The following is a 27,590-nucleotide window of genomic DNA, read 5'->3' on the forward strand; positions in this document are numbered from 1 at the left end:
AAAGAGCTTATCATATGTGAAGGGCAGCTCAGTGTCAGAAGTGGTATGACCAGGGCTTTTTGGGTAGCAGGAACTCCTTTGCATATTAGGCCACACCTCCATGTTGTAGCCAATGCTCCTGGAGCTTAAAGTAGGCCATGTAATAAGAGCCCTGTAAGCTCTTGGAGGATTGGCTATATAAGAGAAATGTGGCCTAATATGCAAAGGAGATCTTGCTGCAAAAAAAGCCCTGCGTATGACAGATTTCCTACATGGAAGTCAACATATAGTTAGCCAGTGTTTTGTGAGCATTTTGTTAGCCAAGGACAACACTTGTAGAAATGCTCTGAAAGAAAATCTAGTCCTGGTTTCCATAAAGAAAAACAAATATTTATGTTCAAAGGAGATTCAATTTTTGAAAATCTCCCAACAAGCCATCTTTTTTTTCTTCTGCTGAATGACTAATGCTGAAAAAATATTGGGAGAACAACCACCAACACAGAAAGAAGATAAATGTCATGGGAATTCAGATTGGATTTCAGAATACACCCAGCAAGCCATAAACAAAAACAGAATTAAAAAAAACCTATTTCCTTTTTCTTGGAAATAGGCAAATACACAGTTGTATTGTAAGATATCCAAGTGTTGTTTAGGTGCAGGAAAAATGACTAAGAAAAGCACAACAGACCTTTTGGATTTCCTTCTTGGAAAAACAGGCATCCCTCCATGTGCAACATTTTGTTGTAAACTGCTTTTGAAAACTCTCCAGTTGCAAAGGCTGCTTGAAATGCTGGGAAGGTGCTAAGTGGGCTGACTAATTTTATTGAGAGCCAGTTTGGTGAAGTGGTTAAGTGCACGGTTTGATTCCTCACTCTTCCACATGCAGCTGCTGGAGTGAGCTTGGGTCAGTTATAACCCTCTAGGCACTGTTCTCTTAAGAGAAGTCCTCAGGGAGATCTCTCAGCCTCACATTTCTCACAGGGTGTCTGTTGTGGGGAGGGGAAGTGAAAGGAGACTGTAAGCTGCTCTGAAACTCTGGAGTGAAGAGCAGGGTATAAATCCAATCTCCTCCTCCTAAGCAAAGCAGAATCGGAGACTCCTTTGCCCCTGCTAATTCCCTCGTGTATAACATTCCACGTGTATAACTGTTCTGCAGCTTTATCTACCATCTCTCAGCATGATATTTTGCTTGTAGATTAAAGTAAAGACCCACCAAAATAAAGAGAGTAGATGCGGTAAATGCTGAACTTGCTGGTAACATGCTAAGTGAACTTTCTTTTCTAACTGCCAAAGCAGTAAGAAGTATCTTTGTATAGCTACAACCAACGCTTTCAGCGCTCAACTCTCTAATTTTCATGATAGCTAAGATCAACAATAGTAGCCCCTTAAAGTTCAGGAATACTGAGAGGACAGCAACTGCACAGACACTGCATGAGGGAGTATTGAAACACTGTGGAAGTCATTTGAGCTACTCCTTCGTTGTCTGATAGCAGAGGAGACTTCTCATTTAGTACTTCCATCTCACAAGGTTTGCTTGAGTATTTGCCAATTCAATGGCCATATGCCTTTTTGGACTTTTTACACAAAACAGTGATCTTCTATATCAGGAAGATCATGAACAGTGGACTTTCCTGAAACATAAGGAAAGAGCACCAATAACATAAAAACTGAAAAGGCAATTGTAAAAGGCTTCCTTTTCTAATTATGAACCTACTGTCTGCTCTGTCAGGTGACCCTGAGTTCAAAAATTATGAAGGGTAGGAAGGAAATTTCCCTTCTCCACACTAGTCAAGATTTTAAAAACTTCTTTTATGTTTTCTCTTAGTATTTCTTCTTTTAAATTTAAAAGCCTCAAATACCTTAGGCTCTTCTCAAAGGAAACATGCTTAAAAACCTTGAACAGTTTAATTCTCCTTTCTGTAGCTTTTCCAGCTCTGACATCAGTTTTTAATAGGCTAACAACAGAGCTGGGGAGAAAAGTATCACGGGATATTGTTAATGTACTAATCTATGCAATATCTCCAATTCTATGGAAACAATATTATAGCTATCTTGATTCAGATTCGTTTTACACTTTCTTGTTTCTTGTACAAGCTCTCTTGTGAATCCAGCTACCTCCTTTGTAATCTGAGTAAAGGTTCTCACCTGCCCTTCATCTGTTCCAATTTAGATAGTGTGTGTTAACTGGAGCCTCCTTGTAAAAAGCTCTTTTCAGGAGACATCAGTAGAAATTCAGCTTTGATCTGCAGGGTATGTCAAGTGACAGAAGATTAATGTTTTAGCCTAGAGTTCTAGTAATTTGGGTTAATCTGCTTGGAATACCACTTATTGTTTTAGACTAATGGAAGTCAAATGTCTAAGTAGAGGCAAACCCTCTTTAAAAGCCCATGGGGCAAGCTCAAATAAACCCAGTATCATTTCACTGAGCTTTTTAGACTGTCACCCAGAGTTTCCTAAGGTTTAGGGTTTGTTGCCAGCACATCATTGGAACAGAAAAGACTGTTTATACTGGGGGCTGTGCGGTTGATTGTTATGCATAAATAGAACTTGGAACATATTGCTAAGAAGTTTTTATTGCTTATTACAGCAGAAGAAATTTCTAGGCAAGTAAACATTCCTTTGTGTTCTAATCCAAAAATACTTATTAAATGGCACTATGAGCAATTTGTAAATTAAGCCAGAACAGGATATAAACTAGAATATTATGGCTTAAGCTTCTTGAAGAGCCATTATTTTAATTGGATCAGAGAGATCTGGGTTCAAATCCCTGGTAGACGTGGGCTTATATCTGACCTCAGGCATGTCCCTTTTTCTTAGAACCCAACCTTATGTGGCCATTGTGAGGCTAAAATGGGAGTCCCCATGGATGCTGCCTTGGATTTTTGGAAGGAGAAGGGAATCAAGTTGTAATAGGTTGTTATTGATTATTGGTTATTATTGATAGTTGAATTCTATTAGCTGGCACAAATTGCTTCCAATTTATGGTAACCCTATGAATTAATGACCTCAAAACCATCCTATTGTTAACAGCCTTGCTCGGATCATGCAAACTGGCTTTTGTTATTTAGTTAATACATCTCATGTTGGGTCTTCCTTCTTTCCCCCACCCCACCCCACCCCACCCCCCTGCTTTAAACTTTTCCTAGTATTGTTGCCTTCTGATATTCTACAGCTGAGTGTCAATTGGGAGTAGCAGTTAAAAGTGACAGTTTACAGTGGAGAGTTAAGCAGAGTGAGAAGATCAAGATGGACCCTGAGTTAGGGAAGTGGAACAAGCAGCCTTTCCCTGAGGAAAATAGCTCCTATTAAAGTGTGGTGATCACTTTCAAGTCTGAGGGAAATAGCTCTAGTAAAGGGCAGTAATCCTTATCAAGTAGTTAAGAAGAGAAATTGGAACTTATGTGAATGCCCCTTCCAGTTGGTGCAGCGGTTAAGTGCACAGACTCTTATCTGGGAGAACCAGGTTTTATTCCTCACTCTCCATGTGCAACTGCAGGAGTGACCTTGAGTCAGTCATAACTCTCTCAGAGCTGTTCTGTCAAGAGCAGTTCTTGGAGAGCTCTCTCAGCCCCACCTACCTGTCTGTTGTGGGAAGGGGAAAGGAGATTCTAAGTTGCTCTGAGACTTCTTTGAGTAGTGAAGGGTGGGGTTTAAATCCAATTTCCTCCTCCACCACAAATATCTTTGAGACAAAGAAACTCATGCTTGTTTATTTAAGCCCAAACTACCAAGAATTCTCTCTCCTCAGCATAAAAGACCAGCCTCTCACGTGCACTTATCAAACAAAGACAAAAGAAGGATTGCAGTTGGACCCAAGGTTGGGTCAACTTCTATCTACATACGTTTACACAAATGGGTAGGACAGAGAAACAAAGAAGAAAGATGAGGGGCTGAACAGCCAAAAAAAGATGATGGGAACCAAAAGGGGGGAAACTTCATATCACTATATTTGGGTGTTGATGGAGGTAAAAGAGAAAAATATTTTAATCAAGGTCATGGGTTCTTTCAAAGGAATATCCTACAAGAACTTAGGGAGGGGTCTTTCCCTTTGGAGTGGTGAAACAGTAAACTTAAAAACAAGCCAACTGTAGATTTGGACCAAGCTATGTTAAAAGTTCAAAAAAAAATTCATAAAGACTAGAACAGAACATGGATAAAACATACAAAAGGAAAAAGGTGCATACTATTAGCAAAGCTAGCAAAACAAAAAAACCAACTATCTATGTTTACCACACAGCCCTACAGCCAGTTGTAACCATTAAGGCTTTTCCCAGGAATTCAATAAGCATTTCACAGCAGCAGAATAACTCACACAGCCTTGTGGAAGTCAGTGATGAACAAAGATTCACTCGCACTGCAACATCCTCTGCCCTACCACCCTCAAGCTTGTGAGCTGAAGACCTCTTGAGGTAAACTCTGGCTTCCTGTATTCCATTCTCTGGGTTGGTCTTGATAGGCCAGCCAATTCAGATGGTTAATTGATCTAGATACTCCACCTAGATCAAGAACTGTCAAGCTGTTTTTTACCATTCTAGATGTCAAACTGTCAAATGAAATGCTTGACTATACCCAGCTGTATGTGATTGATGACAGACCCAGCTGCTCTGATACCTAATTACCTAAGTTAGTTCCTAAATGACTTACACACAGGTGAAACCTTTGAATGAACAAGGGCTTGTGCCTTTACACAACTTAGAGACCAGGATTAACTCACCTAGGAGACTCACTCTCTTGAGACATCATACCTTTTTGTAGTCAATTGAGCTTCTAAGGAGAAATCAGAGTTGATTTCATCTAGAACCCACTTATTTGTCTTTTTGGTGGTCTATGGTATCTATAAATCTCTCCTCCAACACCACATTTCAAATGAATCAGCTTTTTTCCTGTCAGCTTTCTTAATTGTTCAAATACTTTGGCCACCAAATGAGAAGTGAGCACTCACTGGAGAAGACCCTGATGCTGGGAAAGACAGAAGGCAAAAGAAGAAACACCCATATATATATACCTAATATACCCCCACCCTACCTACAAGGTTTTAGCTTCATAATGCTATGAGTTAGATTAGGCTAAGAAAAGGGGACTGATCTCAAGGCCAACCAGCAAGCTTCATGGCTAAGTGAGGGTTTGAACTCAATTTTCTGATATCGCAGTCAAACACTCTAGCCACTAAAACACACTGGCTCTTGGATCCAGTGGCAGGACATTGGTTGTATTAGGCTTTTTTTAATCTTACATTTCATCTAAGGAGCCTGGGATGGGGCATGTGATATTATTTTATCTTCACAATTAACTTATAAGGAAGGTTAGGCTGATTCCAGATCACCCAGGGAACTTCCCAGCTCGGGCTATATATCTTTGATATCCTAGCACCTCTGTATTGGCTGAATAAGTTCCAGAAGGCTTGTGCTGCCACAACCAAAGACCCAGATCAGTTAAGATTTTCCCCACACACACACACATGGGCAGGAGAACGGAAAAGGTGCTGTCCCTCCTGTGTGTGATGGGGGATGGGGGAGGAGTGTGACCTTGCAAAAGACTGCTTCCTCCTGACTTATTTGAATCTCTCAGTGGAGAGGGGAGATCAGATGCTCAGGGGTTGTATATTCCAAGTTAGGTTAGCAATCTTTTTTGGTTTCTTTTATTAACCTTTACTCTAGTCCTGTGCCCATATTTTCTCTAGTGTTTTGCCAGTAAAATAAAGCTTGTATTAAGAGAAATTGGTTCATATTACCAAGACAGCCCTGATTTGGACACTCCTCAGCCTTCCGAGGTTGGTAAAATAAGTACCCAGCTTGCTGGGGGTAAAGTGTAGATGACTGGGGAAGGTGATGGCAAACTACCCTGTAAAAAGTCTGCCAAGAAACCATCATGATGTGACGTTACCCCATGGATCGGTAAGGACTCGGTGCTTGCACAGGGGGACTACTTTTACCTTTTTACCTAGCATCCAATTGGTGATTGGGCAGGGATCAGAAGATGGAGGTGGTCTACTGAGGGGGAAGGCCCTGCCCCCCCTTAAGAGAAAGATGGGAACAGCAAGGGATTCCTGTGGGGATGGGTAGGTTTTTCCTCATCCAAAACAAATTTCTCCCTAGTTTCCGAGCGCCTCTGTTGATAACTCAAGGACTGGTTGCCCAAATTTGAAAAGAGCGCACCGGGGTGGAAGTGTCACAACCATCAAGGTACAAATGGAGACATGTAAAGGCCAGCCTGATCATTCAGATTTCCTTCAGGGGTGCAGCCAATTTGCATGTCTGACAGCTTGGTACTTGGCATTGTGATTCCACATGCACATGCGGTAAATACAGGTCAAGATCTGGGAAGAATATTGCATCAGACACAAGTTTTTAAAACTACTGACATTTTGGGATGAATCTTCAATAACTGAAGTGGCATTTAGTGTATTTTGTAATCATTTATTGCTAGGAGGTTGTTTTTTTTTAATAATTACTTTGCCTAGAGAAATATATTCTGACTGACAGACTCAAAAATGTAGTATGTTGCAGAGAGCTGAAAAATGAAAGGATAGCTTTCTTTCCATTGTTTTCTATTAAGTACACAGGTATCATGTATTCTAAGAGCGAGGAGAAGGAAACTCACATTAACATGGAATTCTTGAGGCTGAAAAGAGGCCCCCCTCCTCCATGTGGAGTTCTATCTGGGCAATTCAGATAATGGCAAAACTTTCCTGCGCACTTCATAACCTTCAGATCTGAAAGCACTGTAAAATAACTACAAAGCCAGCTTAAAATAAAGCACAGTTGCCTCCAGTGACTCAGAACATACATGGCTTCTTTGATGCTCTCAACATCCCCTTCCTTGGTTTACTTTTTATAACTCAGTAGAAGCCTTCAGCTCAGATTCTCATTCCTTGGAGCAACTTCAGATTTCAAAGGAGTCTTCCCAGCTGTGGGATAAGCCACTCTTTGGGTTGCTAAATGAGCCCAAATTTCCAGCAGAACATCAAAGCCAAGTCTGAAGACAGCTGACCATTGAGTTAAACAGCAATTGCATTATTACAAATCAAAGGCACGATCCAGCCCAAATTAAGCACATTTAAGCCCTGTTGATGCCAATGGAATAGCCTAGTGGGCGTATGCACAGGGGGAGGGAAATTGGTAGAAATCAGTGCAACCTTGTATAAGAGTACTGGCACCTTTTTAAAAGCAAAGTACTGTGAATATGCATTGCAAGAATAAACTTTTACCACTGGTCCCTACACAAATGGCTAATTACTCAGCTTTTCTTGAAGATATAATAGTGTTGGACAACCACGAAAGAAACAAGGAGTATTCCAAAGATGCTAGTGCAGGGATCCCAAATATAGTGGGAATGGGTGGTCTTTCCTGTCACTCACTAAACATTTTTAGAAAGGGGGCAGTCAGTGCCTGGTGGGGCTTTGACTTAGCAGGGCTTCAGTAGCAGCTGCCATTACAGCCCAAGGATCTTTACAGTTTGGCTGAACGTACGCTTGTGTATGCAAGAAAATGCATATTCATTTTAAAAGGTATCCTGCTAAACAGTGTTTCTGCCTAAAATGTTGAAGAGTTATTATTAGTTATGTATGACCTCACTCCCAGACATTGTGGTTGGCTCTGCCTCCTACAGTAGCCATTTGGTAATTACATTCACACTATGTCAGAATTTCAAAAGTGCCTTCAGGCTCAAAAAGGCTGAGAACTGCTGTGCTAGTGTATACTGTGATGGTTATATTTTGTATAACATTTGCAGCAATTTTAGGATTAATTTTCAGGGTGCAATGGAAGGTAGCAATTCAGACACTACAGCCTCCAGTGAGGCAAGAGAGGGGCATTTATTTACTGTCATCAGTATAGATTAATGTAATTAATGCCCATGGATTTATATCTGAAGGATTGGAGCAGCTCACTGGCTGGATTAGGGTATTTCCAGGGGATTGTTGTGTTGCACTGCGATAAAACACCTGGATTCAAGTCCAGTAGCATCATAGAGTCCAACAAGATTTTCAGCATATAAGCTTTTTAAAGTCGTATCTTACTAACGGATCTATGAAAGCCTGTATCCCAAAGATCTTGTTGGGCTCTAAGGAGCTACTGGACTCAAATCTAGGATCAGGGTATGTATTTAAGATGAAAATATAGAAAAAGATAAGGAAATTTGTCTAGCTGCTTCTTGGCTTGATCACACAGGAGGATTCTTCTTTAAAGACTTAATGGCATTGGATTTTTTTATAATAAACCTCGTTTTCCACCAATGTGGAACAGGACAGATTATGAAGAATTGTGTACTGAGCAGTGGTATTCAGGGCAAAATAATTTTTAAAATGGTGCAGCCGGTCAGATAATGGAGTCTCGTAAAATACATACATAGAATTGTGAGCATTGTAGCTGGCCTGGGACATGTTGGAAAGGGGAATATGCATGGATTAGGGTATTTTCTTCAGAGAATCGAGTTCCAAAGCTGGCACAGGACCCTGTACAAAAAGGTACTTCCAGGGTAGTCAATGGATTGTGGTGAACACAAGATAAAGGCAAATATTCAGTTATTGTCATAGAACAGCCAAGCCCTGGAGACAGTTCTGACTCCTGATGAAGAACCGCTGGATTCCATGTCTATCAGTCACCACCCAGCTGTAGCTAAGCAATCAGATGAGGAATCAGGAGGCTATGAGGTGTATGTTTCATCCCCTGCCTGGTGCTGACAGTTCTGTGTCAAGCAGCTGCCCTATTTCCTCTAGGATCCCCATGGCCACAAGAGCAACACTGGTGCAGGTATAGAGGGGCTGTACGGTCTCAATGCAGGTCAGCAGGCCTCAAGAACTCTGTTGTAGAGGAAGAAACATCAGCAGAGGAGACGTGAAGCAGCTGTTGCAGGTGTGATGTAGGGCTCAAAGTATATAAAAAGTATGGGGGAGGAGCCCTTCAGCGTGGCTTCAACATGTTCCTTTAGACCAAAGGTGGCCAAACTGGCTCAGATGGCTCTTTCACACATACTCTGCAGCTCTCAAAAATCTGTACCACCCTATCGGCGGTCTTGGAGAAGGCATTTCTCTCTTTAAATCCCTTCCCCAAGCCAAACCAGCCAGCGCCTTGGAGAATGCATTTAAAGTTGCTTTCTTTCCACCTCTCCTTCCTTCCTCCCTCCCACCATCTATTTTCCTTCCTTCCTTCTGGCTCTCAAACAACTGATGTTTGTTCTATGTGGCTCTTATGTTAAGCAAGTTTGGCCACCCCTGCTTTAGACACTGACCTGTTGCTGCTGTATTGGACTTGCTTTTTGGCCTAGACAACTCCTGTATAATTTACAGACTCTGTTTACTAAACTCTGGCATCTTTCCTCTGATAACTAGCGTTCATTATCTGCCTGAGTTAACTCTGTGTATGCTGGCTACTGCTTGAAGCAGAACAATTATGAAATATACTTGCTGATGCACTTCTGTGTGAGAAAAGTCTCGACAGGGCATAATATATGAGGTTATTATGCACTTAAGGAAACAAGTAATTTTCGCAAGACAGCATTTTTTACAGAACATGATAGATTTCCCAACCAGATTTATTTATATATATATATATATATTTTTTTTTTTTCTTGGACCTTAATAACCTTAAATTGCCTTCCACAAACCCAGTCCCTGGGGCCAAAAAGGTTGGGAGCCACTGATCTAGTCCAACCCCCATATGGGGGGAGGTATTTGTGAATTTCCTGCATTGTGCAGGGGATTGGACTAGATCAGTGGCTCCCAACCTTTTTGGCCCCAGGGACTGGTTTTGTGGTAGGCAAATTTTCTATGGACCGGTGGGGATGGTGGTGCTGGGGTTTTTGTCACTCCAAGCTGCCCCCTACCTCATCCCTGCCCCCTGTGAGGGTTTTTAAATGAGGGGTCGGCAAAGGTCACTGCCCCTTCCACCTGCCTGGGATCCAAGAGGATGAGAGAGGTGGTGCTTCAGAGCAAGGCTGTGCTGCCTCTTTCATCTGCCTCGGTCCTGTCTGGGTGAAAAGGATGGCGGGGCTGCTCTGCCACATTCCGAGGCTGCCTTCTCTGAAAGGGGCAGTGTGGTACCTCTACCTCGCTCCACTGCTTAGTTGCTAACAAGCCACAGACCAGTACTGGTCCATGGCCCAGGAGCTGGCGACCCATGGACTAGATGACCCTGGAGATCCCTTCCAACTCTGATTGTCTATGGGAAGTTTATTTTTTCCTTCAGACCAAAGGAAGTGCAAATTTTAGAGAGTCAATGTTTGACCTATATTGTCTTCTATGATGGTGCCAATTAAATCAGGGAGATCTTAAAAACTTTTTACAAGCAGTATCCATCATATAATCCCCAAAGAGCACTCGGAGAAGATTTGTAGTAAGATAACCAGCAACCAATCTGTAACAATCCATGAGGAATTCAGTTACCAAGATGCACCAAAACTCTCACGTTATGGTTGCCAGCAAGAACTACAGGCCTTGGAAGTAATGCCATGCAGTCCCTGCAGGCAAAGGATGATCCTGAAGTGAGAGGATGTGTGGTGATAAATCAGCAAGAAAAGGGAACTGACTTTATACTTTGAGATAGAACTGTATGTGGAAATTGTTCTTTTTAAATAGCTGCGAGAATTGCAAAACAGAAGTGATCTTGTATCCATTAAAAGTTGCCTGAACCCAGTTATCTAGTTCCCTGGTGCAAACATGGTTCTGAGTGCAGATGTTTCTGGGCCACATGGAAATGACAGAGTGAATTCTGGAAACAGTTGTACATAATAAAAGGAAAGCAAGGAGAGTGTGTCAAATATAGCCGGAAATACAGGGGAGCTGGTCTTGACATTTAAAAAAAAACCAGCAGCTGCATGTGGAACAGTGGGGAATCAAATCCAGTTCCCCCAGATTAGAGTCTGAACTCTTAACCACTACACCAAACTGGTGTTTCAGAGGGATAGCAGAATAATATACAAATAATATAATTACAAATTACAAATAATATAATTACATAGTACAAATAATATAATTAGCACTATCATTAGATGTGTGTAGGCTGAAGTGTGAGAGGTGTCTGAGACTGTAAAAACCTCCAATTAAATGTAGAAGTGAAGAGTTCAAAGATGGAGTGAATTGGTTGGGGTGCAGCTGAAACTCTTAGAAACACATTCGCGATTTGTTATTCTTTGTTATGATAAAAAGTAGTGAAAGTAAGTTATCACAGCACTGATATATCTTTAGAAGATAGATGAATCCAGTTAACTTTGTATCGTGTTTGAAGCTATAAGATAATTAGCTAGCCAAGAATGTGAACCCTATCAGGAGGGCCAGCTTGCTATTCTTGGGAGATTATTCTGAAAACCTATCTTGGAAACTGCACCAATCTGTAGCATCTTCTTTCAGGATGCTCCTTGCCTGTAACCTGTTTACTCTTGGTAAGCCACCTTAATGGCTCAAATAATCATTCTCCTTTAATGGTCTATGTAAAATCAGATGGTATTATAAAGTCTATGTTAAGAGTGTATGTGTATATATATGTGTGTGTGTGTGTAATCATTCCACCCAGATCCACCCCACCTTCCCCTTTGCTCACTAAGTACTACCCTCTTCCTCTCTTCCACAATACCTTTTGTCCTAACAATTCAAATGCATCAGTAAGAACCAGCATCTCTCCCTCCCCCAATGGTGGACAGGATCCAATAAACATTAGTAATGAGATTTTGTCCAAATAGTACATGCCTAATATAAAGGCATAAGTGAACTTGGTCTAGTTGTATCCCAAATCGTTCCACCGCTACAGGACAAGGCTTAGGTTCATCCCCCACTCCATGGTTCAGTCTTCCACCATGTAAGTCACAGGACACAGACCCTCTCTTTCTGGCTAGAATGTCTTCCACACAACTCTTGAATTTCTGCAGCTGCACTAAACTATAGGACCAGGCAATGTACAACATTTTTTTGCTCTGCTCCTCTTATTCTCTCTTCCTTTTCCACTCAAAACTCAGCCTTAAACTTGACAACACAGAGGTGGTTTTGGTTTCTGGAAGGTCTGAGCCAGGAATTGATGAAGTGTCTTCCGTTCTGGATGGGGCTCCACTCCTCCTAAAAGAATAGGTTTATAGTCTGGCAGTGCTGCTGGACAAGCTGGTAGCAGCTATAGCCAGAACTGCCTTTTACTAGATTCAGATAAACCAGCCAACTTCCCAAGAAAAAGAAAATAGTTGAGAAATGGCCTCCTTGGCTGTGGCACCAAACTGTGGAGCCTATCCCCAAATAGATTAGTCTGTGGCCTGTATAATAATCTTCTGCAAACACGTGAGAGCTTTATTTCATTAGGCACTCCCTTACTGACCCACCTGATTTGTGTCAATTGCTCTTTTTAATATATGAACATGTTCAAAGTTGATTTGCTTTCAACTGTCGGCTACCTTGAGAGCTCTAAATTCAGCAGAATAGAGGGATAAAAGTGTGTTAAATAAAGAAGCACTGTGAAGAGGGAAGTATCAATGTTTGCCCTTCTACCCTTCTCTTCTCTTCTCTGTACACACTGCACACTTGTAACACTTCCAGGGGTGAGTTCTGACTTTGGACTAACCTGAGGACACATGTGGCATAACTGAGACTAGGAAACATCCAACTTGCTTATTCCCCAAATGCTTGTGTAAATCCTCAAACTCAGCACATTGCTCTGTCAATCTAATCTGCATTTCCCTGCCCTTTCTTTTAATGTTCAGTAATGATTAAAGCTAAAATACTGCCTTGCTACTTCACATCCTTATCCGAGGTACAGCCTGTCTGCACCAATGCAAGCATAGACCAAAGGTTCCTTCAAATGTTCATGAGTACCCCCACATTTCCAGGTAACGATATCTCCCTGTTTCTACTTTCACCTGATACAATTTGTCATTTTTAAAATTCTTGTATTCAGGACAACCAGTTTGTTACATCCAGTTTGGAGTCCACTAGCAATAGTAATCATAAAATCCAATTTCAGCTCTTTCAGTCCTCCATTATACAGAGAAATGTTATCAATGAACTGAGTTCACATGAAAGTCTGAAGATCTAATAGTGACTAGAAACCAAGCTCTTCTCATGATGCCCATTTTCCACTGGCATTAGAGATTAATTTCAGAACATAAGAACAATGAGCACAATCCAGGTAAAATTAAGCACTTAAAAATGATTGATCCTAATGCAGTGTTAATATATTTCTGTCCTGTGGAAATAAAAACGGCTTGAAAAACATGTTCACACCCAACCTGTAATGCAGATAACATAACTGCAATTTGACAAGAACGTATGTCTACAAACTGCAATTGGACAATAAGTGAGTCAGCTGGGTTGGAGGAAGGTGCTGGGAGCTGGGACAGAATTACTGATGAAGTGAGTGTTAATTTTGCCTTTCCTAAACTGCTGGGGAACATTAGCTGAGATTGCTATGTGAGAGAACTGTGTGAGTGCTTGGAGCCTGCTGGAGAAGGGTTTCTGATTGCTTCTGTGTGTCTTGTCTGGTTTGTTGCTGAGAGAGAAGGGCCTGTTTGCCTGAGGTAGTTGCTGGCTCTGCTTTCAACTGTTGCTCTGGCTGTTGAGTCAGAGGTGGAGCCTCTGGGCCTTTAAATTGTAAGGCTCCTCCGCGCCAGAGATGCAAGCCAAAGGGCCTTGTAGAACAACAAACAGCTCAAGTAGTCTCAAGAGGCAATTTGGCAGTTGAGTTTTCAGAGAAGTTAAGATAAACAGAACTACTTTTGAAATGGATTGTAACAGCATGGCTGGAGAGGGAGCTGAAGGAGTGACATGTAAAGTCTGTGGGATGTTTGTATTATTACCTGAGAGTAACAGTGATTACACTTGCAGCAAAAGTGTAAATTGGTAGCCCAACTGAAGGAGAAAATACAGGAACTTGAGGCACGCTTGTCCACACTGCATAAGGGAAGGTGAGGATTTCATGGATAGAATGTGTGAAGTGCTCTTGAGAGGACAATAGGAGGAAAAGGAAAAAGTATCTAAGGGAATAGAGGAGAATCCAACACAGGAGGAAGGCATGTGGAAAGTTGTAACCCACAGGAGCGGGAAAATCAGGAGACATTCTGAACCTCTGCTGGTAAGCAATTGGTTCTAAGATCTCCCCGTAAATACTGATTCTGAACCACTAGAAAAAGGGCTGGTACGAACCGGAGAAGATTGTGAGGCTCCAAGGGGATGTCAAGGCTGGGTGAGTGGGATCAATATGGCAAATGAGGTTCAACATAGCCAAGTGCAAAGTAATGCACATTGGGGCCAAAAATCCTAACTATAAATACAAGTTGATGGGTTGTGAACTGGTGGAGACTGACAAAGAGAGAGATCTTGGGGTCGTGGTAGATAACTCACTGAAAATGTCAAGACCTTGTGCAACAGCAATAAAAAAAGACCAACATTATGCTGGGAATTATTAGGAAGGGAATTGAAAACAGATCAGCCGGTATCATAATGCCACTGTATAAACTGATGGTGCAGCCTCATTTGGAGTACCGTGTACAATTCTGGTCACCGTACCTCAAAAAAGTTATTATAGCATTGGAAAAAAGTCCAGAAAAGGGCAACTAGAATGAAGAAAGGGTTGGAACACTTTCCCTGTGAAGAAAGGTTAAAACTCTTGGGGCTTTTTAGCCTGAAAAAACGTTGACTGAGGAGTGACATGATAGAAGTTTACAAGATTATGCATGGGATAGAGACGGTAGAGAAAGAAGTACTTTTCTCCCTTTCTCATAATACAAGAACTCATGGACATTCAATGAAATTGCTGAGCAGTCAGGTTAGAATGGATAAAAGGAATTACTTCTTCATCCAAAGGGTGATTTAGCACATGAAATTCACTGCCAGAGGAGGTGGTGGCAGCTACAAGCATAGACAGCTTCAAGAGGAGATTGGATAAGCATACGGAGCAGAGGTCCATCAGTGGCTATTAGCCACAGTGTATTGTTGGAATTCTCTGTCTGGGGAAGTGATCTCTGCATTCTTGGTGCTGGGGTGGGGGGGGGGGGAGGGACAGTGGGAGGGCTTCTAGTGTCCTGGCTCCACTGATGGATCTCCTGATGGCACCTGGTTTTATGGGGCACTGTGTGACACAGAGTGTTGGACTGGTTGGGCCACTGGCCTGATCCATCATGGCTTCTCTTATGTTCTTATGGCTACTTCCCCAGCCTCCATGAAGCTTGAAGGAAGTTTCTCAGGACCCCATGGATGAGAAGACTCAAGCTTCTGCTCCTCAGTATAGGAAGAGGTGTGGTGTTGGTAACTGGGGATTTCCTACTCAGATGAGTAGGCCCCAAAGTGTGCTGACCAGACTTGTCATCTTTAGAGGTAGGCTGTCTACAGGGTACACACGTCTGGGATGTGACGGAAAGAGTAGGAAGACTCATCAAGCCTACGGATTATTATCCTTACTGATCCATGTGGGAATGATACTGCCTGGCACAGCCTGGAACGTGAGAAGACTATGTGGCTCTGAGTCAGAAGGTGAAGGAGCTGGGAGCGCAGATTTTGTTTTCATCACTTCCAGTTGAAGACCGTGGCTTAGGACAGGAAAGAATACTGCAGATAAATGACTGGCAATGTAGATGGTGTAATCACAAAATATTTGGATTTTTGGACTATGGCTTACGTTTTTGAGACTGTGTTCTTCTATCGGGAGATGGTTTGCAGGTAGGGAAAAAAGTGTTTGGTAAGAGCCTGGCTTTAAACTAAATGGTATGGGGGAGTGAGACAATAATTCAAAGCCTAGTATAATGCCAATAACTGGATTCATATTTTTGCAGGGAGTAGCACATACGCTAGGTTACATTAACTCACAAGTACATCAGGAAACAAAAACCTCAGGGTGTATAAAAATGGATTCCGATGTCTCTACATTAATGCACAGAGTATGGGAAAGCAGGATAAACTGAAGTCTGTTAGCCGCTCTGGGCCTGCCCAGGCGGGGAGGGCGGGATACAAATAAAATTTAATAATAATAATAATTAATACAGGAAGGAGACTATGACCTAATAGGCATTAGTGAAACTTGGTGGGATGACACTCACAACTGGAATACTAAGATTGAGGGGTACAACTTATTTTAAAGTGACAAATAAAGAAGGGTGGAGGTATAGCATTATATGCAGGCCTCAGATTCAGTGGGCACTCACAGGAGCACAGCTCCTGAACCTGAGAGTTCCACCTCTTCCTTCTGAGAGTTCCGTCCTCCTTATCCATTGAATAGTAGGTGCAGCTGCATAACAATCCCTGGATGAGCTCCAGCACCTATTTTTCTACAAAACGACCCCTGATTATATGTGAAGGAGGTATACACTTGTGAGGAAATATCTGAATCTAAGCATGGCAGTTCAGTTGAGAGTCTCTGGCTAAAAATAAAAGGAGTAAGAAATAACAGTGATATTATGGTGGGAGTCTGCTATAGACCACCAAGCCAGAGAACTTGGATGAGATATTCCTACAACAGATTACGAAGTTCTCAAAGAGAAGGGGGAGTGGTCATGGGAGATTTCAATTACCCAGACATTTGTTGGAAGTCCAACTCTGATAAAAATGAAAGGTCGAATCAATTCCTTTTCCAGAAAGTGGAGAAGGAAATAAGGGGATCCACTATCTTGGATTTGATTCTCACCAACAGGGAAGAACTGGTTGAAGTGGAAGTAGTGGGCACCCTGGGTAGTAGTGACCATGTGATTTTTGAATTTACAGTCTTGGGGAAGGGAAAAGCTGAACATAGTCAGACATATAGGTTGGACTTCAGAAAAGCAAACTTTGACAAACTTAGAGTGATGCTGGACAGACTTAGAGTGATACTGGGTAAAATCCCATGATCAGAAATACTTGAGAAGGGAGTTCAAGAGGGACGAGTGAAATATTGAAGTGAAATATTGAAGGCACAATCACAAATGATTCCTTTGAGAAGGAAAAACGGGAGGAGCCTAAAGAAGTCAAAGTGGCTCCATACATAGCTCTCTAAAGACTTGAGAAATAAAAAAGCATGAATATAAACAAATAACTGGTGCTTGTAGAGAATGAGTTAGGCCCACTGTGAAGACAGGAAAGTGAAACAGGTGATGAAGAAAGCGCAGAACTGCTCAATTCCTCCTTTTTCTCAGTCTTCTCTTGTGAGGGAAACAGTGCTCAACATGGCAAAAACAGAACATATGAGGGAAGGGAGCTGCAGCCTAGGATCAACATAGCAGTAGTATATAAAAATCTAATTTCTTTAAAAGAAACCAAGTCCTTTGGGGCCAGATGAACTTCATCTAAGGGTATGAAAAGAACCCATGGACGTAATTTCTGAGCCTCTGGCCATTATTTTTGAGAAGGGGAAAAAGAAGGATCTGAATAACAACCAACCTGTCAGCTTAACATCTGTAAATCAAATAAAATGAAAAATGAAATAAAATGAAATACCCAGAAAAGTTTTAGAAAAAATCATGTCACACCCAGGAAAATGCTGATTGACATTTTGGGGGTCAGTTAGCAATTTTTCTCCAGACCAGTTTGGCAAGGGATCCTCCTAGAGGTTTTTGCCATCTTCTGGACATGGAACAGGGGGCAGTGGGGATATATGTGTGTGGGGGGAGGTATTTCTGAATTTCCTGCACTATGCAAGGGTTGGACTTGATGATCCTGGAGGTCCCTTCAAACTCTATGATTCTATGATTTCCCAAGGCCACAAAAATGATATGCAATTCAAAGCTTTCCAGCTAAAGATAAGTCTCCAACATGACCTCAAATGCTGAAAAATATTAGTCGTATCTAGGGCCATGGTTCCAATCCTGAGTAATGGGGTAAGCTTGCGCTATCAATGCTAGTAAGACTTCTTCTAAGCAACTAGTCTATTACGTATGGGGTGAGCATTGTCTTGGATGATTGATCCAAGGATAAATCCTTTTTGAGGAAGGATGGTAAGGTATATGCTTTAGTAAATAGGTTTATTCTCCAGTCAAAAGATCAGCTTGAGCTTTTGGACTGTTGCTGCTTCTCAGAGTAGATAGTACTGGGCTCCATGAACCACCAATCTGACTCCATATAATACAGCTTTATCTGATTCACTGGGTTTGAATGAAATAGGATGGGGAGGAAAATAGGAGACAAAGATTAAAAATGGGAGGTGGTACTTTTATAGAGAGATTTTATATATTGTTCTCACTAACTGTTGATTAAGAACTATCCCAGTATTTAAGATTATCATTTGAGCTCATACTCAAATAATAATACTCATTTGAATTATTGTAGTGGCCAGCACTTCTTTAAAGATTAATCCAAGGTAACTCTGAAATCTGGCTTGCCAAAACTGATTCTTACAAGCACAGGATCTCTTTCCCTGTGTGCATTCAATTTCCTCAGAGTTCTTATTATTGTTCACCACAGTAGGTTTCCCACATAGGTTATATTATATAGATAACAGATGTCATGCTGAAATGATCAGGGGCACATTGAAGAAACATATGGGAAACTATGTCCCATGTTTCTTGTAGACTGCTCTCTACTAAGCTACAGCAAATGTTGGGAAGACCTCTGGGCAGGAGGATGACTGTGTAACTAAGCTAAATGGCCAAAGTACAATTCTAATAAACTAAGAATGCCTGTGTTCTTTCCACTAATGAAACCTCAGGACACAAATCACTGCAGTGTTCATCATAAGGCTATTTGAACAGCCAAAATGTGACTTCACAGAATCCGATTTACATGGTATATTGTACCGTTGACAATTGCTGCCAGCATGCTGGGCAAACTTTAACCTGCTAGGCCAACAATTCCTCCAGGCGGGGGTATTTAATTTTTTATGAACGCATTGCTTTAATAAAGTGCTTGGCATTAGTTATAGCTCCTGAATTAAAATGAGCATAGCCCCGCAACATTAAATTTTAAAATCACCATCTAAGTCATTAATTTTGGCCAGCTTCTGTTTTGTACATACAGAGTGTTAGCAAGCACTACCAAGTGAAGGCATATTTCACTGGGCAGGAGACTGAGAAGCTGTACCAATAAAATTGTTCCACAGCCTCCACAGAGAACAAGCTGCATGTTTTATGCATCGATTGCACTGAAAATGAATGTCAAAAACAAAGCTGATGTTCATATAAAACCATCTATCCAGCATCAATTGCATCACTCTTGATCACAGATTAAGGCTCTTAATGGATTTACAATTACAAACAACACATATGGTTCTACTTCCCATAGCACAAAGAAAAAGGTTTACTAATGTAAGTGAATTCTTTATATTTTGGGACCTGTGATCCTGGCTCCATTTGACCAATCAAAAAAGAAAAGTAGAACTATAGTATTTGAACAGATTCTGAAGTTTCTGAAGTAATGTTAATTAAGGTAGGAAACCCCATATCCCAAATTTAACAAATCTGGAACCAGAGCTGAATAAGGCAAATTTCTTTGAGATGGTGCTGTAGACACGACTATGACCCACTCTATCATTCCATGGGTCTGTTTACATACTAACTGATTAACCCATAAATAGCAATTGCAGCCCAGGCATCCCTCCCCCAAAATCCTGTACTTAGGAAGCATGCTTAACCTTGGGTGAGAAAGATATCAATGTCTCGGGGTTGGGGTTTTCTTCACCCTTTGATCCTGCAAAATGACTTTTACCATGCTGCAAGCACAGTATGGGCCAGTTCTACTCCCAAAACCAGAGACCTGTAGCACCTCAACCAGCAGGAAAAAGTATAATGAAGTCACACACTATATGGGGATCATTTAATTGCACTAATTGCTATCAGCCCTGACCTGGATGGGCCAGGCTAGCCTTATTTTGACAGCTCTCGGAATCTAAGAAGGGTCAGCCCTGGGCAGTATTTGGATTGGAGAGCACCAAAGAAGTCCAAGGTCACTACACAGAGGCAAGCAACAGCAAACTAGGGAATTATTAGGAAGGGAATTGAAAACAAATCAGCCAGTATCTTAATGCCCCTGCATAAATCGATGGTGCGGTCTCATTTGGAGTACTGTGTGCAGTTCTGGTCGCCGCACCTCAAAAAGGATATTATAGCATTGGAGAAAGTCCAGAAAAGGGCAACTAGAATGATTAAAGGGCTGGAGCACTTTCCCTATGAAGAAAGGTTGAAATGCTTGGGACTCTTTAGCTTGGAGAAACGTCGACTGCGGGGTGACATGATAGAGGTTTACAAGATAATGCATGGGATGGAGAAAGTAGAGAAAGAAGTACTTTTCTCCTTTTCTCACAATACAAGAACTCGTGGGCATTCGATGAAATTGCTGAGCAGACAAGTTAAAACGGATAAAAGGAAGTACTTCTTCACCCAAAGGGTGATTAACACGTGGAATTCACTGCCACAGGAGGTGGTGGCAGCTACAAGCATAGCCACCTTCAAGAGGGGGTTAGATAAAAATATGGAGCAGAGGTCCATCAGTGGCTATTAGCCACAGTGTGTATATTTGTGTGTGTGTGTGTGTGTATATATATATATAATTATGTAAACCACCTCTGAACGTCTTTTGTCTTGAAAACCCTATGGGGTTGCCATAAGTTGACTGCAATTTGACAGCACTTTCCACAACCTCCACCACCACCACCTGCTATCAAGGCTTCCACACAGCATAACTATGTATCTGTGAAGCCCAATGCCTGAACTGGACTAGTGCACTACACATAATAATTGAACCCCACATGGTCAAGTAGAACTTTCTATTTCCAGCTATGTCAGATACACTATACAGCCAAAGGGTTGTTAATCAACATCCATGGGGAACTGGGGTTGCCAGTCAACGAAACATGTTGGTTAACAAAGCTTTTACTGCATACATATGTAGAGTTTTTATATTGTTATGACAAACAGAGATGAGTCCTGCTGGATCAGGCCTGATCAGCACTTGGGACCCTGTTTCCAGCAGAGGACAGACAGATACCTCTGAGAGGCTCACAGAAAGCAACACTCTTTCACCAACATTTTTTCCTGGTATCTAGAGATTTACAGTCACTGACCATGGAAGCTAGCAGCTATCACAACAACTTGTAGTAATACTTATTTCTAGGAATAGGCATGAACCAGTTCAGAAAAGCCAAAATTTGGTACACACTTAGCCCAGTTTGAAGCTCCTAAACCAATGTTTGGGGAAGGCACCTTTCCCAAATGTTCCCCAAACCTCTGTCTGACTTGGTTGTTTGGGCCATTTAAATCTAACAGCTAAGCAACAGGGGATCACAGCTCACCTGTTAGGTTTAAATGGCTGTGAGCCATTTCAATACTGTTTCACTTCCCTGCTTTGAAGGCAGGTCTGCCCATCAGCTGTTAGGTTTAAATGGCTGCCAAAACCCACCCCGCTGTTAGGTTTAAATGGCTGTGAGCCATTCAGCACTCCATTTTGCTTCCCCTTGCTTTGGAGCAGGGGAAAGCAAGACAAATGAATTAAATGGCTGCCAGCCACTTTACCCTTCCTTCTCTGATCCTCCTCCTCTGGCCTGTGGCAAGTCATGGCCAGGAAAAGGGGAATCTAAATTGGCTGGCTTGTTTCAGGCATTTTTTTTTGTTAAGTTCAGTTTGGCATTGCTTCAAAGAACGAATTAAAATTTTTGGGTTCATGCCTATCCCTATTTATTTACTTCATTTATGCTCCACCTTTCTCTTCAGTGGGGATCGAAAGTGTAATTCTCCTCCCCTCCATTTCATCTTCACAACGTTCTTGTGAGGCATATGAAACTGAACGTGTGTGACTGGCCCAAGGCCACCTATTCAACTTCCAGGGTAGTGTGATAGTTTGATCTTTCAGAACCCAGTGTGACATTAAGGGGAAAGGATGATCCTAACATACCAAATGATATACAGAGACTTAGCAGAAAATGAAGCTAGGCTTAAGGAAGACATACTTAAAAGAAAAAAGCCCTTGGTTCATTAGCAGACGTTATGCTAATGTGTCTTACTAATAATAAATTATACACAACTATTTTGTTTAAACAAAGGTGTCAGTACTCATATATAAAGTTGCACTGATTTCCACCCATTCTCCCCCCCCCCTTAGAACTTGGGAAAGCCCCTACCCAAAAAAGATGCCAGCATCCAGTACTGGTGAATACTGCCACAAAAATGCCCTGATTATGCATATATTAGTCTTAGTAACTCTTGGTAACTCCTCACATGATAGGGTCCCCACCATTAGAAAACAGTGTTAATTTTTTAAAAAACTGTGTATCACTGTATGAATAAAGGATGAATGCCCAGAGCTGCTTTGTATTAAACATCTTGTGGGTCTGCACAGTGCAATGCAGTGCCATACCCCATGTGGGATTTGAGCAGTAGCTTCGTGCACAGAAAGGAGCTTGTGCACATAAGACTCTTGAACATGTAAAGCCTTCCTTATTCACTTTAACCAAAGTAGCTACACAAGTGTAAAGGGATTTCTATGTGGACTTCCCCTTCCTACAGAGAGAAACGTTCATAATATGTGGTCCAGATGTCGTAGTCAACGCAGATTCCTAGATCAGATTCATAAATAGGAAGATACCACATGTCTACTTGGAGCACTACATTATAACATACACAGTAGTATTGTCATTTACAGTTCCACAAAAACTCTCATTGCATCCTTGTGTGTTCTTTTCCCATTAGAAAACAGCGTTAACATTTTTAACTGCATATCACTATATGAATAAAGAATAAATGCAGCTTTGATTTTCGTCATACTAAATAAAAGTGCAGGAAGAGTCAGTTGAGAGAGTCTGAAACCCCTTTTTATTTTAAAAACACATTCCAATCCTGATTTGGCTCATCTAACTAAGTTCTATTGTGATATGCTTTCAAAAATACTACCAATGTGAATTCTTAACATCACTTTTTAAAAAAGCATTGAAAGGTTGGAAAACTGATTCCTGCTCTAACTAAAACAAAATAGAAATCACAGTTTCAGTATATTAGAAATAAATATGAAAAGTATCCATAGTATCCTCCAAGCCACCTAGACAACTGCAGGCTCAAGAGGGAAACAGTAAGAAACACCTTAACATTTCACATTAGGAAATGCTACACAAGGAACCAATTCGAAAGTGAAAAAAGCAAAACTAGGAAGAGTATCTAGAATATTTTACTTTGTCAAACCTCAGCTGCACAGCTTAAAAACATGGTTTCGAAAGGCAGAAATAAGTGGTTTGTTCACCCCCAAAGGAAATCTATCCAAAGGAATATGCTAAGGATAAGTTTTGTTTGCTCACTGGTCTGCGGCATTCAGCGATTGTGTTATAAAATACAAACATCATGGAAATAACCAGTACTTACTTCCTTTAGTTATGCTGATTCCTGGTCAAGCAAGCATGCTCTTTGGTTACTGCAAAGTTTCTATTCCATATGAATGCTGGAAAGTTAGTTTAGCCAGTCATAACCGTAACTTGACACTGTCTGGATTTGTGCCACTGAGAGTGCACTTTTCTGTTGCCTAGGGGGCGTGAGGCACCAAACCTTCCTGTACCACTGGGGAATAACAAGGGAAGCCATGGACCACACTGGAAAGATTTATGATTCAGCTCTTCCTTGTGCCAATGTTAACCCTTAAAAACTGGATTAATAGCAGCCTGGGAATGTGGGGAGAAGAAATGCAGCATGGACTCCTCCCACATGGTCCAAAGGTTTCTCATGTTACACATTAGCATGGGAAGGAACAATACTCCCGTGGCTTCCATACCACTAAGAGAATTTAAGAACACAGTCTACATCAATCAGGAGTCAAAGAATTGATTCTATGATTCTACTTTGAAATCACCATGATAAAAAATAATCCAAGACACCCTCCAGTTCTAAGTATATTCTTGTGTATACAGTTTCATATATGCCTCAATGTGGGTTATATGCACACACAATTTCAAGTTAATGAATTTTCCATGGAGGATGTTATAGTTCAAAAGTATTCATAATGTTTTTTTAAAACAATTTTGGTAAAGTATCATAAAAAAGAAGTAGTTCTGGATTTTCTTCATCCCTTTTTCCAAAGACTGAAAGAATATACAGTACATATACAGGTTGACAATTTGATTAATCTAAAGAAGTCTTCACTTTACTTAGTTCCTATAGTTCTTTAGACTAGAAGGATAATACCAATCACAACAGAATTTTTCATAAGTGAAACAAAGCAGAGAACCAAGAACTATGATCAGAAGCGCAGTGGTTTAGAACACCTATATATACATACACACACGTTCATAACCTTCTGTGAAAATCAACCCATGTTCTATTCAGAAGCGCAAAAAAAAAAAAAAAAGTAAAAATGCTGCCAATTTAACAAAATGGGGGAGAAATGGCTGCTATCAAAATATACAATTTGAATTGCAGGCTAGAAGGCTTACATTATTAAAAATAAGTTTTAAGCAAAACTCTTTGCTTGTAATGATGACGGGTTGTTAGCCTGTCATTGCAATACAGCGGTCCAACAAGGTCTTATAAAAGATTCAGTGATGGCTCCCTTCTTTATCTGTAAACTGTTCTTGACAAATATGGACAGGGAGAACTCTCTTCTGTAGATCAGAGTAGCTTCCAGATTCCTGAATCCAAGGTTTGAGAAAACAAAATGGCAGTTCCAAACTCAGAATCTCAGGTGAGATTTGTGCTTTACCATGTACCTGAAATATTAAAAAAGAGAGACTGCAGTTACCAATATGTAAGAAATCTGCTCAGAAATGTGGCAGAATCACGAAACTTTTGCTAGTATTTGGAACCAAGTGGATGTTTTCTGTTCCTTTACATGATGCCTAGTTGGGGTATGTCACCATAGCTTTATGGCAACAGTATGGCTAACTTGCTAATATATCACCCCACTAACTACTTTCTGTTCTATACTATCACTATGGTAAGTAACGCTCTGCAATGAAGATGACATGAACTGGCTTATAGAGAGGTACAGTCTGCATTAAATGAAAATATGAATAACTGCATATATGTTTACAGACATGAGCCTGACAGCTGCACCTGGTAGGGTGGGGTGTGTGTCAAATCTTCCGATTTGCTAAAATGGATTTATATTATGTATATTATGTAATAATACTTGTATTATGTAAGGGGTGACATAAGTTACAGAATCCAGTTTGAGTAAATGCCAATTCATACATCACAGTACTGTATTCACAAGCTAGTGGATGTATGGCAAAGCATCTACAGACATTCTGTGCTAGCTAAGTGACAGCCAGGGGAGCATAATACCAGACGTGTTCTTACATATAGTTTGTAAAGATAGACAAATTGTGCCAGCAAGTGTGAAAGAAACTACCCTAAATAGCAGAGGGCTTTTAAATCCTGAACAGCTAGTAAGCAAGTTGACAAGTTATTTTCTGTATTTTTAACCTGAGCAATTTCCTTGCAACCTTCAATACATGCCTCTTCACCTTTATATAAAAATACAAGTGTGACTTTTTTTACTCCAGCTTATTATTTACCTGTCCAATGTTTCCCAGAAACGTAGGAACACTGGTCTATCCAAGTGCCGTTTGTGGTAACTGAGCTCTAACACTGTTACATCCCATTTCTGGACATTTGGATCTAGACGGACTTCATCGTATTTAAGGTGGAAAGCTTTAACTACAAGAAGATACAAAGGAGGAGAAAAGGGAAGTGAAAGTTTACTTATTATGGTACCCACACCCCATTCTGTATTATTACAGTTAAGACATACAAGACAACAAATAGAGCTAGCTCATACATGGTGAGTCACGTGCAACTCCTTCCTAAGCAAGCAGCAACATCAGTGGCCACTAAACTGAGACTGAGAGGTTTCTCCACTTGTATGAGTTGGCCCTTCACTATTCCTATGATGGTGGAAGCACTCAAGCTTCTATTACCATAAGGACGGAAGTAGTGTTTTATACATCATCCATATGGAAAGACAAAGGGAGCCTTCATACAAGCGTATCCATGAGCTTGCTGCTGGTTCTACATATTCTCAAGGCTCCAGAGTTCCTGTGGTGTACAGATGAGAACTTCAGACTTCGAATAAAGTGATGCAGGTTCAGATTACCAGTCTTCAAGGAAGTTTACTGTGTGACCTTGCTGTGATCACAATCTTGCAGGATACTGCATCTTAAAGACCTGCTGAGTGTGTGTGTATATAACGTAGGAAATCATACAGGTCAGTCTAGAAGAAGGGTGATATAAAATTCAATACATAAAGAAATATTTTATTGTATGGATGCTGCCTCCTGGTGGACTCTTCTCTAGCTCTAATCCCTGCATCTGGGGCTTAAGTAAAAGCAATATGGTTTCTCTCTTTGCTCTGATATTACTGGAGACCATGTAGTTACCACTTCCCAGTAGCTACCTCTCATGCCATATTGGTAATATCTGTATATAGAAAATCACATGAGCTGAATCAATAATTCAATTACTGTTCAAGGCCAGTGACACTCAACATCAGGTGATTTCCTGCATGAAGTTGTTTTTGGAGTGGTAAAAGAGGTGCCAGCTGTTGTTGTCCAATCCTGTATTAGAATGAACTCAAAGCTGCTCAGCATCTTGGGGGTGGAGGAAAGGGAAGGAGACACATTCTGCAACCCTCACAAATTGGGGGGATAACAGATATATTTGTGAGGGTTATCTGAGGGGAATATTTCAATCACCTCCACAGTACTGCTGAATGCTGATTAGGAAATATTTCAGTCAACTCCACAGTACTCCTGAATGCTGATTAGGAAATATTAGATATTTATCTTGTGTGCCTATTTTACATACACTTACTTTGGTTAAAAAGATGAGTTCTGCAGGGTCAAATAATCTGAAGAAATGAGCACAACAAAATAAGCACAATAAAACAACAGCGATGCTGTATTCAGTGGCCTTTCAAAAATATTTATAGCAATGTGAACGCCACATGGGTTATGTTTCTACTGAGAATTATGGAAAGTTTTCACAGACCTTCCCACTGTCTTTGCTGATGTTGCTGGACATCTATTTAAAACGTGTTGTAATAAATACACCTTTTAAAAAGGCGTTACAATAAACACTGTTCAAGATGTGACATCAGGATAATCTTAGATAGCTTCCCTAATCTCAAACAAGAACACAGGCCTGGCTCACATAATGTTTGTTTGCTGCAGCAACTGCCAAAAAACTTCTCTTCCACAATGCAATGTGGGAAGGGTGCTCATGCGAATCTCATCTGTGCGCCTCTGCTCTCCAGTAGTGGACCAGTGACCATGTAGGATATCACCATGTGTATCAGGCAATCTGAATGAGAACAGCCTATGTACTTTACCTCTATGATGCAGGTACCAACCATGTGGGAAAGGCTTTTCAGTGGCAGTCCTGCAACAGTAGGTAACCTATGAACTAGAACTTAGGATCAGCATCACAAATCCTCACCTAACCACATCTCCAGTTTACATACAGCTGAAACGGAACAATTACACACATGAGAAGGGAACTGGTATACCAATTTGACTAATGGTGGAGTTTCTTCCAATAATTTTTTTTTCTGTATCTACAGAATGCTGTATTAAGTACATCAACCTTGTGTTAAGTGCATCATCTTTAAGTATTGGGGACATTTCCAGCATTTAAGATAAAATACTCATAGAACATGTTGAAGCAACTTTTCCTTTTAAAGAGAGCTTATGAAGTATATCAAGGATATATGCATTTACAAAGAAATCTATGAATGTCAAACAGACCCTTTGAGTTAGAAGCAAAAAGTATTGAAC

The 27,590-nt window shown here is 40.9% G+C and overlaps 1 protein-coding gene across 1 annotated transcript in view; it reads right to left on the bottom strand.

Moving 5' to 3' along the window:
• Window positions 1-22,627: 22,627 nt before the first annotated feature.
• The window catches only part of CDC73 (cell division cycle 73), a 131,925-nt gene continuing 126,962 nt past the window's right edge, over window positions 22,628-27,590 (bottom strand). The window contains exons 16-17 of the mRNA XM_060232376.1: window positions 25,335-25,476; window positions 22,628-24,524 (exon numbers count right to left, since the gene is read on the bottom strand). Coding sequence (XP_060088359.1) covers window positions 24,488-24,524; window positions 25,335-25,476 — 179 coding nt within the window. The 3' untranslated portion in view covers window positions 22,628-24,487. The remainder of the gene's footprint in view (window positions 24,525-25,334; window positions 25,477-27,590) is intronic.

Source organism: Heteronotia binoei, chromosome 2, assembly GCF_032191835.1.
Source record: "Heteronotia binoei isolate CCM8104 ecotype False Entrance Well chromosome 2, APGP_CSIRO_Hbin_v1, whole genome shotgun sequence".
Taxonomy (NCBI): Eukaryota; Metazoa; Chordata; class Lepidosauria; order Squamata; family Gekkonidae; genus Heteronotia; species Heteronotia binoei.